At 42.4% G+C, this 16156-nt stretch overlaps 1 protein-coding gene across 5 annotated transcripts in view; it reads left to right on the top strand.

Annotated features, from left to right (window-relative positions):
• The window catches only part of KL (klotho), a 50015-nt gene continuing 34313 nt past the window's right edge, over positions 455-16156 (top strand). Inside the window, exons 1-2 of one of the 5 annotated variants that reach the window (XM_021378099.1) lie at positions 455-833; positions 1223-1701. In XM_021378099.1, coding sequence (XP_021233774.1) covers positions 713-833; positions 1223-1701 — 600 coding nt within the window. In that variant the 5' untranslated portion in view covers positions 455-712. Of the gene's footprint in view, positions 881-900; positions 1702-16156 lie in introns of those variants that run through there. The other 4 variants (XM_021378093.1, XM_021378106.1, XM_021378115.1 and 1 more) reach the window with 4 other exon arrangements.

The raw sequence follows: 16156 nt of genomic DNA, 5'->3' as shown, positions 1-16156 counted from the left end.
AAGCAGACACGAGCAGCAACCTGAGACCTGCCTTTAGGATGAGGTCCTTGCATCAAGCCCACATGGACAGTTAAAAAGTGTAACCAAATAATCAGACTGAAATGTCCAGCTTGATTTGTTTCCTCTGCATAAAGATCTGTGAGGCATTTCTCACTGGAAGTTGTTTTGCGTTTGGTAAGCAGCCAGATGTACCAACCTCCAGCTCCAGAAAGGAGAAGGCGATAAGGCTGCGAGGTGCCAGTCCGTGAATACCGGAGGTGTGAGGTCCTTGGTCACCGAGCCTCTCTTTGATTGTTAAGAGTGATCACGGTGGCCACGTCTCTTGACACAGTACCACGAGGAAAACACAGGTGAAGGGAAAAAAAAAAACAGAAAAGCAGCATCAGTCAGCACAGCACCTTTATTTCCTCGCGTTTTCCCCTTGAGAGGTGTTCCCTCCACTCGGGGATACCGCGGCTCCCGCGACGGCGGGGGGCTTGAAGGATGCGGCCGTCGGGGCCCTCGGGGGCTCCCTGGGGAAGCGGCTTGGGACCCCTGAGCGGCAAAAGGAGAGAGGGAAGGAGGGCGGCTCCGAAGCCGCGGACAGGTGCGGACTCCCGCCTTCCCGCGGGGACGCGGGGGGCTGCAGGACCGCCCCCGCTGCGATCTTCGCCCCAAGGGGCCGGGGTGACGGAGGCGACCCCGAAGGGCAGAAGGCAGCCGGCTCGGTTCCATGGCTCCGCAGCCACCCGCCCCGTCTCAGCCCGGGTCCCGCCCCCGAGGCAGCCCTACTCCCCGCGGGAGCCGCTCCCCTCCCCTCGGAGGCCGGGAAGGATGCGGGCGGCAGCTCCGAGGTAATTATTAATGGCCGTGCCCACCGGGGCGGGGGGGAAGGAGAGAGGTGAGCATAAAAGGGGGCGGCGGGGGGCTGGGAGGAGGGAGCTGGCGTCGCGGAGCCCCGCCGGGAGCATGGCCCCACCGCCGCCGGTGCTGCTGGTGCTGCTGGTGCTGTTGGTGCTCGGGCAGCCGCTGCTCGGGGCACCTGGGCAGGGTGCGGGCACCTGGGCCCGCTTCGCCCACCTGCCCTACCCACAGGATCAGCTCTTCCTCCACGACACTTTCCCCGACGGCTTCCTCTGGGGCGCGGGCAGCGCTGCCTATCAGACAGAGGGTGGCTGGCGGCAGGGCGGCAAAGGGGCCTCCATCTGGGACACCTTCACCCACCGACCCGCCACTCCAGCAGGGTCCATCCTGCCAGGTCCGACAGGCGGTGATGTGGCCAGCGACAGCTACAACAACATCTTCCGCGACATCGAGGGGCTGCGGCACCTGGGGGTCTCCCACTATCGCTTCTCACTGGCCTGGGCTCGACTGATGCCCAATGGCACGGCACCCATCAACCCCGTTGGGCTGGCCCACTATGGCCGAGTCCTGAGCCGCCTGCGGGCGCTGGGCATAGAGCCCGTCGTCACTCTCTACCACTGGGACCTGCCACAGGGCCTGCAGGATGCCTTTGGTGGCTGGGCCAGCCCCATCCTGCCCGAGCTCTTCCGTGACTACGCCGAGCTCTGCTTCCGGCATTTTGGCGGACAGGTGCGCTACTGGCTGACCATGGACAACCCTTATGTGGTGGCCTGGCATGGATACGGCACGGGGCGGCTGCCACCCGGCGTGCAGGGCGGCCCACGCCTGGGCTACCGCGTGGCGCACCACTTGCTGCAGGTAAATGACAGGTGGCCCTGGGGTGGGTGGTGGGAAGATGCCTTCATCTCCCATCGGAGGAGCTGCAGTGGCTCCTCAGCCCGTGGATTATGTCAGCAGGAAGTGTGCCCACAGCCTTCCCCATTGCATGGATCAATTCACTGGGTAGCTGCTGGATTGGAAACTAAATCAGTGTGGAATAACGGCTGGGGTTGAATGTGCCCCCTGCTCCCTGATGGTAGCCAGGCAAAAGCCTATGCTTCATAAACTGGAGACATGAACTTTATATTTGCAGTTATCTTAAGGTAATGACAAGATAAAGAGACAGAGGTTGTGGATGCCCTGTCCCTGGAGGTGTTCAAGGCCAGGTTAAATGGGGTCCTGGACAACCTGATCTAATGCTTGATCAAGGGGTTGGTAGCCCTGCCCAAGGCAGGGGCGACTGGAACTAGATGATCTTTGAGGTCCCTTCCAACCCAAGCCATTCTATGATTGTATGACATGGAGTTGAAATGTTCTCTGTATGCTGTAGAAATGTTTAGTTCTGCCCTCCAACATCTGCACATGCTATTGGGGATGGGTGAGATATATTCAGCTGTGCCAGTTCAGCGCTGGCTTGCAGTTACTGTGGAAATACTAAACACAACTACAGAAGGAATTTAAGCATTTGATTAAAAAAAGTCTCACTGAGTTAGTGGAGATAGTAGAGGTAGCTGAAATGTCATACTGCAAGATACTCTTGGCAAAATATGGGTTTTTTGACAATGTAAATAATTTTGGGGAAAAAAAAAGAACCTCTACTCCTCAGCTAGTTTAGACAGTGGCGTAAATACTTTGCTAGAAATAATTTTTATTCAGTGTATGTGGTATAACTGTCATTTGTACTGGAAGCATTTGTGGATTCTCAAGGAGAATTAAGCAAAATTGTGTACAAGTCTTTTCTCTGGCAGGGTGAAGGACTACTAGACTTCTGTCTGTCTAGCAGGAGTGATGTGGTGAGGCACAGTCTGCCATACCTTGGTGCACATTCACATTCTCTGCTAACGTTCTTCTGCTTGACATGGCTTACCAGCAGCAGTTGTGTCAAGGAATATCATACATGAGATAAGAACATCGAGAAAACATCCAACACTTCTTGTTCAACTTTTTGCCAATTTCCTGCATTGCCTTTGCATTGTTTAGAGGTATAAGTACTTTAAGACTTAATGGTAATAAGTACTCTAAGACTTAAATAGGTGGGGAAGATGTGGGCAAGATATCAGACAGCACTGAAATTCCTGGTTCAGAAACCTCAGCAGCCCTTAGGGTGCACCTGGCCAAGTTTAGTGCCGTGATCGTTCAATTCATTGAACTAAGTGAGTAAATGAATAAAGCTATTCCTAAACTTCAGTGCTTGCAGGATTGGGCACAAGTTTTGCAGCAGGGCCGTATCACCTCACGTTTTTATGCTTTTCACAGTCACTGCATAGCTGTTGGTGCATTATTTGGTACACTTTGCATCGTTCCTCTGAAGGCAGCGGGGCAAGGGTAAGGGCTGTCAGCTTGGTGCCTGAGGTGCAGAACCTCAGGGGCTGAAGCTCTGTTTCTCTCTTCCTACAGATGACATGCAACAGAAATCATTAAAGCTGCAAATGCGAGCACTCATTTTGTCAAAAGGAAGATTACCTTGGAATCATTACTTCAAGGGTGGTAGGCTTACTGAGATAGAGTTTTAATGCTGTCTGTCACTTTATTTTTTTTTCTGAAGTGCTGTGCAAAATGTGCGGGTAATGAGGCAGTTCATATTCTGTGTGGTTCTCCCCTCTACCCATTGTTCTATTTGTAGCTTCAGACTCAAATTAATACAGGCCTTAGAGAACAGACAAATAAATGCCATGTCTGTCCTTGGCTTTTCCATAGTGCTGTCTGTTCTAAGTATTGATATCCCACATCACCACAGTATCTGAGTCTTTCATAATCTGAAGCGTATGGTTGTTTTCAGAAAAGCACCATGAAGAAGGAAAGTGCCTCTTCTATTTACCAAAGGAGAAACTGAGGCACGAGCTTGCCTAGGCACTGTACAAAGTACAATTAAACCAGGAAAGTTTACCAGTACTTGGTTTAGCAACAGAATCTCAGCATTGGTTTTCTCCTAATCACCATCGTTCAGCTTGCTCACAGTGAACATTTTTTTTAATGCAACAGTGTAAGGCAGCAAGGTATCATCATATTTTCCATGTTTCTTAAATAAGGAACTGAAACACAGATGCAATTAAGACCAAAAGTGTCCACTGATTGTCAGTGTCCTTTTCCCACCATGTGATTGTTTTTTATTCTTGGTCAGTTACATTTTCAGCTCTTCTACATGTGTGATCCCCAAACCCTAGAAAACATAAGGGATGGACCCCATGGAGAAGAGGTCCCATCCGTAACTTCTCCTGATTGGAGTCTTCAGCAGAGGCAGAGATAGACCCTTAAGGACAGAAAAGCTCTCAGTTCTAGCATTGCAGTCCTCTTTTTCCTTTCTACATTACTGCAGCTTATTCCTATTAGACATTTCGACCATGCAGGCAATGAGATAGGAAGCTGCAGAGTATTGCTTCTTTGACTACATGATCTGATATCTGTAGAGAAAGCATACGTAATCTTGTAATGACTGACAAAATGACACCACACATGGTGAAAGCATTGAATTACATTTCCATGTGCAAATTAAATTTTCCTCTCACATAATTATTGTGTGATTGACTTTACAATTTGAATACTGTTTTTAATGTGTGTAGGGAGGTGTGTATAGTTTTGTAGGTGACTTTGGTCATTTATTCTCAGGAGCTGATGCAGCCTTGGTTTGTATAAGAACAGTAGCTGTTGCTCTACTTCTTCATCACATAGCTTAGGGCGTGTGCACTGTGCTACTGGGAGACCCAGTCCTCACAGCCGCATCAGTAAGGATGAGGTTGTATCATCCCACACAAAAATACTCCTTCAGGAGCCCAAACATTTGCTGCTTTTGTCTTACATTACCTGAAACATCCAGTCTCAGGCTTCTTCCAAATTCATTTTCTTCTCTGAGCTGTTCTTGTCTCTTGTCCTCCAGTGAAATTAAGCTTGCAGGATGTTTGTCTTTTACAAGGTAAAACATATCCTCGTACATGTTTGGTTCTCAGCAAATGAGCAGACTAACTAACTCTTAACATAGCATTTTTTTTCCTTATTTATAATATTTAGATAGTTTTAATGTCTTATTTCTGCATTTATTCAAACTGAAGTCCTTCAGAAGTGGAAAGCTTAATAGCCAATGAAAGCTGATGTCTACTAATTTATTTTACAGGATGCTAATTAAGTGACTTAATAATTTCCTTTAAATTCTTGAAAATTCAACAGATATGAATGTGGATTTTGGGCTCTCTCTTTTTGAATTAGTTATTTATTATTTGAATAAACAATCAAATAAGTCTCTGATTGAATTTGGGTTGTCCAGTTTGGGGTTGCTGAAAACAGGGTGATGAAGTTCGATCTGATTAATGATGTTTAAGTTTGGCTTGAATGGATTTTATCCTGTTGTCCTGCTCTTCTTAATTACCTTTCATTTTTCCACTACTGCAACATATCAGTCTCTGAAAGGACAGAATAGGAGACACTTTTCATAAAGACTAAACAATAATCATGTAAAAACACACATCAGAAAAAACAGTTTAAGGATGCATCCATAGTTGATTGTTGAGAGATGCCAATCAGAATTTGTTGAAAATATCACCCTTTGATAGTATTTCTGTTGATACTTGTGTCACTTTTGACATGTGCTTCAAACCTGCCAAGAAATAGGGGAAGCTATGCACATTTATTCACAAAATAAATTGGGCGGATCAAGTACAGGTCATAAAGGTTGGCATTCTCTTTGAGTCAACAGCCCGAAAATGTCACGACAGCAATCTGTCATGTGTATGATGCATCTCTTGTTGATAGAGGTCATTGTATTACGTTCTGTTTTTTGCAAATGCATTTTTTTCATTACTAGTTCACACTATATTGTCTATATACTCAATACAAACAGCATTTGCAGAAACAGAAGAACACTTTGTTTCCCCAAAGAAGTGAGTGGAACTGCTGCTTGGAAACCAGTCACGTAGCAACAGAGTACTGATTTTCCTTCCCTTCCAAAACAAAAGGTAAGTACACTTTAGTTGACCTTCAGTTCTAAACCTAATAAAGTGTCAATAATTGCAGCACAGGAGAATGGTCTTTTCTTGCTGCGTGTTGTATCTTTCAGCATTCAGACAGCCATCGAACTTTCACACAGTGCAAGTGGAATGATTTTGGATTTTCCTGAAAGTAACACAGCTCACTGTAGTTGTAAAAGAACATGTAGTTGTTTTTTATTCTTAGAAAAAAGAAAGAATAATTTGAAGCAATAGTATTTTTTTTCCTGTTCTTACTGTCGTAAGAGTTAATTCAAAGAACAAAAGCCAGATTGGCTCTGTTTCCAGTTTTGAATATCAGTCTTTTCCAACTGGGTAGTATATATATAGTTGCAAATAGTTTACCGCAGTAATGATTATGCTAATCACCAAGCATTTGAATTAAGTAGTTTTCAAATGCTAGAGATGACAAACAGCTACAGTCAAACCATGCAACAAGTTCAAAAGCAGTTTTCTGTGCAAGTAGCTAGGAATGTTTATGCTGTGTTATGCTGTGTAATGCTCTGTAATGGTCTTTCTCTGATGCTTATGTTATTAAAATTACCTCCAAAGATAGAGTATATAACTTTCCCCTTGCCATTTCTACCTGATAGCATACACATTTGATAAAGAAATGTTGTTTTCAAATATTCTACTGTAATAAAAACTGGTTTGTTATCTTTGAAGAGTGCCTTGACTCTTAGTTATTGAAACATCAGGACTACTTGGAGAATACGGTGTTGTCCAGGAAAAGTAACAGTGGACTCCCTCAAGTGCAGACATTCTGTAACATGAAAACTTTTTAGGGACTAAAGAAAATGTTATTAAAACTCAAAAGACAGGACCTAGAAAGGCTGTGAATCTTTGTATTTAATTCTTTAGACAACCCTAAATGTGTCTTTACGTTTCATTTGAAGTGCCACGTGCCTGAGCGTTAATTGTTACAACAGCAGTTGCTGGAGGTACCAAGGTGATATTTCTGGTTCCTATCCATGGTAATCTAGTATGCTTCCTTTTTAAATACCATGCTTTTCATTTAAGATCAAAGTTTTTGCTTAACATATTGGGCAGGACTCTGCTCTGTGCCAAAAAGATAATGAGTACTGATTAACAACAGCTTAATATAGATAAGGGTATTTAGATAGGCAAAAAGAAATATCACATCTCACAGAATTTCATTGGGTATGTGAGTGTAAAGCTGTCTGCCCCTTGAAACAATTTTTGTTTCCCATTAATAAGGCTCCAGAAAATCAATACATTCTTGGTTCTTTCTTTCAACTTCTTTCCTCAGTTAGAAGAGATCCTGTGTTTCTTATAGTTATGAGGGATCTGAAGTGAAGTATATGAGAGGACTCCTGTTACCGTATTTTCCTTTATATGACAAACTTTTCCAGTTTCCACTTCATCTGCTGTGGAAGGTTTCTAGTACTGAAGGTAGTTAGTTGATGAACATAGTTTGTGCACATACTTCAGGGTATTGTTAGGACCTGGAAAATAAAGCCTACCCTCAATTTTTGCAGAATTAGATGCGTGTTTTAATTTGAGAGAGCTGGCCATTTTTTAGTTCCCCACCTTTTCATTTTGACCGAAGGCAAGGAACTCCTATTGCTGTCCCCGTGATGGGTCAAGTAAAAGAAGCCTCTGTCAGCAGTCCTTTCTGGTTCGAGTGACTTCTGTGAGGATGAAATGCTCAGTGGCATTAGAAAGTTGCTTCACTTATCACATGCCCATATTTTGGAGGGTCAAATTCTGATCTCTCTTGCTTTGGTAGACGCAATTGAGCAATTACCTTAGCGTAATTCCTCACATTTATTAACTCTTTGAGTAACAGTATTTCCCTCCTCGTCTACTCTGAGGAACAAAATATTTTTGTCCCTCATCTTTTACTGTTTCTTCAACTAGACATGAATACAGGCAGTGAATACATCTATATATCTGATAGTACCACTTCCAAGCAGCAACCATAAGGACATTAAATTGAGAGCAGTGCAGCATGTGGTGATTTGGAGATGCTGCGTTGGTGACTAAGGTACTTGTCACCACTGACTGATGCCCAATCAGTCTACGAGCAACATCAGCTCTTCCTGACTAGCTCCCCTAGTTTTATTGTTCAGCATAATGCCACATAGTATGAAATGTCCCTGTGGCCACTTTGGGCCAGCTATCTTGGTTCTGTCCCCTCCCAGCTCTGTATGTCCCCCCCAACTCCTTGCTGGCAGAGCAGTGTGAGGGGCTGAGAAGTCTTTGGCTGTGTGTAAGCACTGCTCTACAGCTAAAACATCAGTGTGTTACGAACATTGTTCTCATTCTAAATCAAAAACATGGCATCATATCAGCCACTATGAAGAAAATTAACTCTACCCCAGCCAAAACCAGGATGATAAGGTTGTAGAAAATATCTCAGAATGTTTTAGAAATTACTGAAATAAATAATAGACAGATGTCTAAGTGAGAAGGTGACCCATGGAATCATAGAATCATAGAACTAGCTAGGTTGGAAAAGACCTACAACATCATCCAATATGGCCATGAATATAAACATGAAAGAAAAGATTGGCTTCTGGAAGAGAAATAGAACTGAATTTCTGCACTTGAAAGAAAATGTGCCAGCAGAAGCAGAAGGTGGATTGCCAAGAAAGAAGAGTAACTGTCTAAGCACAAGAGGAGAAATGCGTTGTCCATAGCCAGGGACTGGAGGTTTCAGAAAAGCGGGATGAGTAGGAGACAAACGATTACAAGGACATAGAATTATATTCACACTAGTGTTCTCTCTAAATACTCCTAGGCATAAATATCAATGAGAGGAGGAAAATGTAAAGTTAAAGGGATAGATATTCCACACCAATAAAAAGAGATTATCTATTGAAAGACATTGATAGCCCAGCACCTGAGAAGGTGTTGAAGGTCTTTGTTTCTGTAATGGCTTTTCAGTGTCAATGGTAGAATAGAAACCCTATTTCAAGACAGCTAGAACAGTTTGAGAAATGACACTTCTGATCCATTTTGTTGCAGTGGAGGTGACAGCACTTGTAAACCTGTATTCTTTCTCTTTGCTTGCAAATTCATAGCGGAATGATACATGACACAGTTTAAACTCTGGAAATTTAATTCAGTGGAAGAAAAATTGTAATATGGTGTATATCAACAGTGAACACAGTTTGTTCAGGATGTTGGTGATAGCGACTTCTGGTTTGCTGTAACAGTTTCAACACTATTATGAGAGCACAAAACACTCACAAAAACCCTGGCCTTCTATACTGCATTTGTGGTATATTGCCCTGGAGATCTGGCAGGGTAGGTCCTTCTAGATGCATACCGAGGTAAGTAGAACAAAGCAATTGAAGTGTCTCTGAGTTTGGCTGCATTTAAGCATATTTGTGTTGCTTCCTTTGTATATATGTTTAGTCTGTGAAGAAAATAGTGTTCTCTGTCATGGAAAACTACAAAAGTTTAAAGTTTAGTTTTGTTTGGATTCTGACCAAAAGATATTCCAGATTTTCCCAGTTACTGAAATCTTTGCAGATGTTGTTTAAAACAGCTGGTATGGGAGCTGAGGGAATTGGACTGTGGATGGTTCTGGTGCTGCTGGGCAGATGGGCTCTGCTGCTTCTGTGTGATGGGAAGCACAGAGGCTTGTGCACATTTCAGGATCCAGCCAGCCTGGGGTGCTGAAAGGCTGGGAGTGCTGCACGGCACCCTGCAATGGGCTTTTGAGCAAAAGGGTTAGCCATGCACATTTCCAGTGGACTATCACTTTGATCTGTATATTTTGATACTTCTCTTTAGGTCATGGTAACAGTGGAGCTTTGAGTTCTGCTTCACTCAGCGCACCTCTGAAGACAGCTGAATCATTTAAAATTGGCCAGGAGAGATTATGCTGTGGAAATGCCTTGTTATTTTGTGAGTCCAAAAGTCAACCCAGAAACCGTTTTGTAGGTTAATCAGTTTAAAGCCCTTACTGAAGGCTGGAATATATTGGCACCACTGGGATTATGACTTGCCATGCGAGTTTACAAGCTATTTGCTTTACAGTTGGGAAGATAGCAGCATCTGTTTGTTTTGATTGTACTTCCAGGAAAGACAGCAAATAGTTGGGTGGGAAGAGGGGACAGGCTTGGAGCTGTTGTTCACACGCTCTGATAAGAGCTCACTGGGATTTTCCAGTGCCTTTTCCTCAGTCAGCTTTTTCCTTGTTCTTTTGAATATGCAACAGCTCCACTGGATCCGTTGTTTTCCAGAGCTGAGGGCAAAGTTTACTCAATTTGTTTATTTAACTTTCAGTGTTTTAAGAAATAGTTTTTGTTGCAGGCATGTGATGGATATAGTTATTGATTAATTATTCTAATTTTGTTTTCTTAACAAAATACGTGTGGAAATGATAGAGTTATGCAGCATTTATTTTCTTTTAAGCGAGTAGATTAGGAATATATTGCATTGTCAGGCTGAGTGGTTATTCTTTTGTTTTATGTTGTGTACGTAATACAACTTTACTTAAAAGTCTATCCAGTAATTCTGATCTCAGGTTTGAAATGAAACTTTAGCTGACTTATGATGGGCTAATGGTAACACCCTTACTTAATTCTTACTTTCTGTTCCCACTGTAGCATAATGTCAGCTTGGGAACAAGCTGTGTGTGTTTGAACAGCTCAGGTTGGTAATCTGAGAGAAAGGCCACCAGAGCAGTACACTATAATCGCTTATATATCCCACGAGGGGGCACAACCCAGCCAGAAAGAGTTTTAACAAAAGCAGAGGGTGATAGGAAAGAGGATTGCTAGGAAAATGGTCAATGAATGAGGAGCAGGGAAGTGTGGGGTGACGAGTGCTGAATTGGAATGCAGGGGGATGGGCTTATGAGAAATTACTCCATTTTTGTGTGCATATTTGGCACTGAAAATTAAACTTGATGTGAAAAGAGATGGCTTGGAGTCCCCCAGAGGTAAGACATTCTCTGGCTCATTTTTATTTATAAATCTTGTAGGAGTTTTTCTGGGGAAGCTGGCTGGTGGTTTCATGAAATCACACATCATGCTTCACAGCGACGGAACCTCAGTCCAAGATCCTGTCTTGGCTTCTGGTGTTCCACTTGCTGTCCTCCCATTGCCACCAGCACTGGGAGGTGGGGAGCACTGAGCAGCCAGGAAAAGGAAGGAGAGCTGCTGTGTTGAGGTAGGGCTTTTCAAAGGAGCTTAAGGAAAATCAGTGAGAAATGAATTTTCCTTAAACGTCTTTTGAGAATCCTGTCACTTCCAAGCAGATAAGTAAATTACCAAATTGAACAGATGTATTCCTTGAAGAATATGTGTATTCTTGTACTCATATAGCACCTCAGCCATGCCAAGTGTAGGACCTTGGGAACGCACTGAAGGAGCTCTTGAACTCAGTTTTTTAATCCATTTCCCTTCCCAGCAGTGAAAATGCCTATTGTTTTGAATGTGAAGAGACTACTGGGTACAGCAAACAGGGCAAGGAATAAAGCTGCAGGAATATGGTCCAACAGTAGTTTTTCTTCCTAATAATATGCTTGGTACAATCGAAAAGTCCTTCTTTTTCTTCCTTATTGTTTCCTGTCATTAGTGCCTTCCATCAGACCAGCTTGCCTTCCTTCAGATTGCTAATACCTCCTGTTTTCAGAAAGTAATGTAATTGAATTAGAGCAAGTCACTAGGATCTAAAACCTGTGCATCTGGAATTTGCTGATTCACTGGAGTTAAAGTGTTTGAGAGAGATATGTCAGTTTCCCAAAGAAGCTGAGAACTAGGAGAAATAAAAGGTCATCATTTTATTTTTACTTTGCCATGGAAATTCTTACTTTCCAATTTTGATGTGTTATTGAAAGTATTTCTTTTGATACAGTGAGTCAATCAGTCATTTCATGCACTGATTTCTGTATTCCTTCATTGGATGAGCTCCCATGGCTTCAAATTGGGTCAGTTTACCCTTGTGAAATTGCTATATAAGCTACTGCAGTATGACTGACTTCTTGAAGCTGCATGCTGATGTCTTTTATTCTTTGATGAAATAAGTAAAATGGTCTCAGAGCTGTCAGGACAGAATTCTTGTGCCATAGCTGTTTCACCATGTCTCGTATTCATAGATGAGCTGCTTGTGCCACTTTTGTGTGAAACTGTAATTACTCAGTCATTTGTCCCACTCCCTTACCCTATTTCTGGCAAATAGGAAAGCGGTACTTGAAGGAGATAGTTGCTTAAAAGGGGAGAGAATTGCAATAAAAGCAGCAGCAAATTGGCACAATCATTCTCAGAGTCTGGATATTAAAACTGGCAAACTTCAGCACAGAGCAGCTCAGGAACAGTATTTTTCCATAGCACAGGTTAGAGTAATGATACAGCCAACATCTCAAAATTGGTTGTTGGTGAAATGGTAATAGGTGCAGCCTTGTAAAGGTACTGGCTTGTGGGATCTGATTTTCAGTGTTCTGGCCTGGCAGTCAGGAAAGAATTTTACCCAAGTTATATTGACAGGGAACAGTGATGGTTCTTGTTCTGCCTTGTTCTTCCCCTCTCTCAGTGACATGGAAGGTTCCCAGGTTCAGCAGGGAATTTTATCTAAATAATTTCCCTTCTGTTGCAAGGCCTTAGAAGTCGGATGATATCTTTGTTCTCTCCAGTTTTATTCCTATGGCCCCTTGTGACATTTGGAGAACCTGGGTGGTTTTTCTTGCATTGAAAGGCTTCAGGATTTGTTTTGTGGCTTGCAATGTCGTGAACATGGGAAACAAGGGTTGAATAGTGGATACTACTGAGTATTATCTGAGTCTAGAAGCTTGCTATAATACTGCAGGCAACTAAATTTGGTGATCCAGTCTTTTGCTGATGGACTGTTTGTTTTGTGGGAGTACTTCAGGGGGAATAATTTTAGGGATGAAGTGAGTATGCAAATGTGAACTACAAAGTGAAAGAGGAATTGGAAAGGGTCAAACGCACATTGTATCATAGAACCATGGAATCATAGAATGGTTTGAATTGGAAGGGACCTTTAAGATCATAAAATTCCAACCCTCCTGCTATAGCCAGGGACATCTCCCTTCTAGACCAGGTTGCTCAAAGCTCCATCCAGCCTGTTCATCATGTTCCCAGTGTGGGAAAGGACCTGGGGAGTCTGGAAACAGACTTGCGGGGCATTAGCGTTTTGTATTCATAGGGGATCATGACCCTTAGACCATGCAGAAATGCCTGAGCTGTTTCAGCATATGGCAAAAAAAGCTCATGCTGGCAGGTATGCAGGGAAAAGCAAGTCAATTGGTATGCCAAATCTATAGAGAAATTCACCAAAATTAACCATCAGAAAACATGGCTTCCGGTGACACTAATGTTGTCACTGGACATACGACAGAAACAGTAGCAATGACAGCTGCCCAAAAAAGCTGCCAGGCAGACTCATTTTTTCTTGTTAAATCACAGGTTGTGTAATAAAACAATTTCAGATATCTAAATGGCTGCTGCAAGCAGCTGAAATCTTTTGGGAGTATTGGAGAAGAAACTCATAGACCAAGATAGATGGCAGGAGACAGTTTTCCTCATTTGGAATGAGACTTTCTGCAGTATTTCTCTTTTATGGTTAGAAGGATTTTAGTGGTTTTCTTGTACTCAGTGCAATAAAACACAGCATATGTTGTTTTATCATGAATAGCAAAGCATTTTTATTTGATTCATTTTGCATGGGGATTTTATACGAGATGTTGGAATCTGTCCTGAGATGTTACTGACTCTCTTTGACTATCACTAATAATAATATTCAAAAGAAATTTGTTCTTGAAAGACATCAAAACTGAGCTCCATCGTCTTGCCAAATTCAGTAAGTTGGGCAAAGAAAACAAAAAAAATTGTTACTAAATATCAGCTTTCATTTTTTCTAATATTTGTCCACATGTTGGATTCTCCCACTCATAGTAAAGTTGACTGCTTATCCTTATTACCTTATCCTATCAGACATATATAATTCCTCATCTCAAACCCATTCCTCGTGACAGCTTAATCATCCTCCTCATTGGTTATTTTTGTGTCTCCTTGTTCCCAGCTTAGAGGATTATCTTCCCTTCAGTATTTCCTTACTGTTTTTCCTCTCAGGAGGTAGCCAGAGCCCCATCCTTATTTTGCAAGATTGCAGATCTTTCGGGTATTGCTCAGTATAATCTGCTCTTCCTAAGATGCTTACTGTTCTTGAACGGAACATCTATTCATCTATGATTAAAGAAAGAAGGATGATCTTGTACTGAAGACAGACAGTTTAGTTGAGAGCTTGGATTTCTGAATCTGCTAAGAACACCTAGAAAGGAAAACAGGCAGTATTTTTAAAGATTAATTGTCATGTTAGGAGATAGGATACCACATATGAGGGCCAGAGAAAAAAAAACTTTGAACTAAGGAGATCTAGATCTTGTGTTCTAAGAGGCTTTTCTCATGTTCTACTATCTTTTATAGCAGTGGCCATGTAAAAGTACGAAGAACAACTTTAATTTCAAGCGGAGGACTTGTGTCAGTTTCCTGAGTGCCGTGTCCTGTTCAGGTGTCTGGTCTCAGTGCTGTATGTTCTCTCCCCATCTCTGCCTTGAGCTTTTCTGCAGCCAACCTTCTGTACGTGACTTTTGTGTTTCCTGTTGACATAAATCACTGAATGATGGCCTTTTTGTGACATAGTGGGAGGAGGAGGATAGGACAGATTAATATTGACACTTTTCAGTTTAAATAAGATATATGTTTAAATAGACTAACTTACAAAGTTACACAATTTTTTGTCAGTAGATAGAAAAAAGAAGACTTTAAATGTATGGCTTAAAACCCATGAGAGGTTTTAGTTGTGGGCTGGGAAGGAAAAGAACACAACTCAAAATTCATGTTTGCTCAGAGACAGGTGGGGGACTCATGTCTTACATATGTTCATAGGAATCAATGAATGGAGAAGACAGTAATTCAAAACTAAAATAAGGAAATAGTTTGTTACGGCCAATTAGGTGGAGGAGTAAATTGGTGAAGAAGGTGGCTCCGACCAAAAATTAGGCAACATTAAAAACCAGGATTAGTAATGAATGCAGGTAACAACTTAAAATGATTATTCATTTGAAAAAAAAAATCTCATCTTTTAAAGTTTAAACTGATCTCAGTTAGAAATCAGTATGATACCTGAAGGGTGGAATAGCCCACATTTATTTTTTGAGTTGCTTTCACATTTTTTTGTGGATTACCTTATTTTGGAACTTCTTCAACAGATATGAGATGGGCTGGGCAGCATGACCCATTGCAGTGATTCCTATATTCTGTTATTCTTCTATAGGTGTGAAAAAACCACTACTTTCTTGGCCCCTATGTTATGTTTCGGGTAAGATTAATTACTGACCCCACTACTGAATAATTCACTATGGTTTTTTTTGCTGAAATTGTGCATAGGTTTGGGAAACACCAGCCCAAACCTTCAGTTTTATGTCTCATAGTGTTTAAAGGGTAAAGTAGAAGACATTAGGCAGTGTGTGCCATTTTGGAATGTGCCCAATGAAACCACTGTAGTTCTGCACTGCTGGAATGACACTGCCAATATAAATGCCAAAAAAAAAAAGGTAGATTATTGGAACTGTAGTGCGATGTGGTCATTTGGATACAGATAAATACTTTTTCTAGCAGAAAAAATTTGTCTTCTTTTTGCTAACTGTGAAGTGGATGGGCTAACTGAAGAACAGGCTGTGAGATGTTCTAGCAGATTTTTTATCAGCTTATCTCCTCCAGACGGAGGATGCAGGAGGGCAGGCAGGGAAGATCAGTATGCCTAGTCAAGCATGGACACAGCCAGTGCAGAAATGGTGCTTCACTTGTCAGTTGGCTGCCAGCTCTTGATCTACATCATGGTGCTAACAGGAGAGATGGATGGAGATTAGAGCTGGCACGGTCCCCACATTTGCTTTTGTGCATAGCATAAAGGTAATTTGTTGGCACTGGGTACAGCTGAGATAATCTTCAAACTGCAAAGTTTATCAGTAGCAAGTTATATTTATCCAACATCTGAAAACATTATGTTAAATTTCCTGAGGTTCATCTCCACCCTGAATTGCAGCTGTCAGCAGCAGGGTGCTTTGCTAGCTTGAGAGAGGCCATAGCATGAAAAATAGATCCTGCCCCACAGTTTACCAGCATCACCATGCCATCTTCCAGGCAGTGTTTGCATCAGCTCTGAGACATAGTTTGGCATCTGCTTGGCTTTTCAAGACCTGGTCTTTCAATAGCCATTATAAAATGTGGTCTAGAGTAAAGATATTTCCCTTTAAGTGGCTTGGCAGCATTCCCAGTGATCCCAGATGGAAGAGCAGC

This window comes from Numida meleagris, chromosome 1 (assembly GCF_002078875.1).
Source record: "Numida meleagris isolate 19003 breed g44 Domestic line chromosome 1, NumMel1.0, whole genome shotgun sequence".
Lineage (NCBI taxonomy): Eukaryota > Metazoa > Chordata > Aves > Galliformes > Numididae > Numida > Numida meleagris.
The sequence above is the reverse complement of the archived record's forward strand: the minus strand, read 5'-3'. Positions and strand labels throughout refer to the sequence as shown.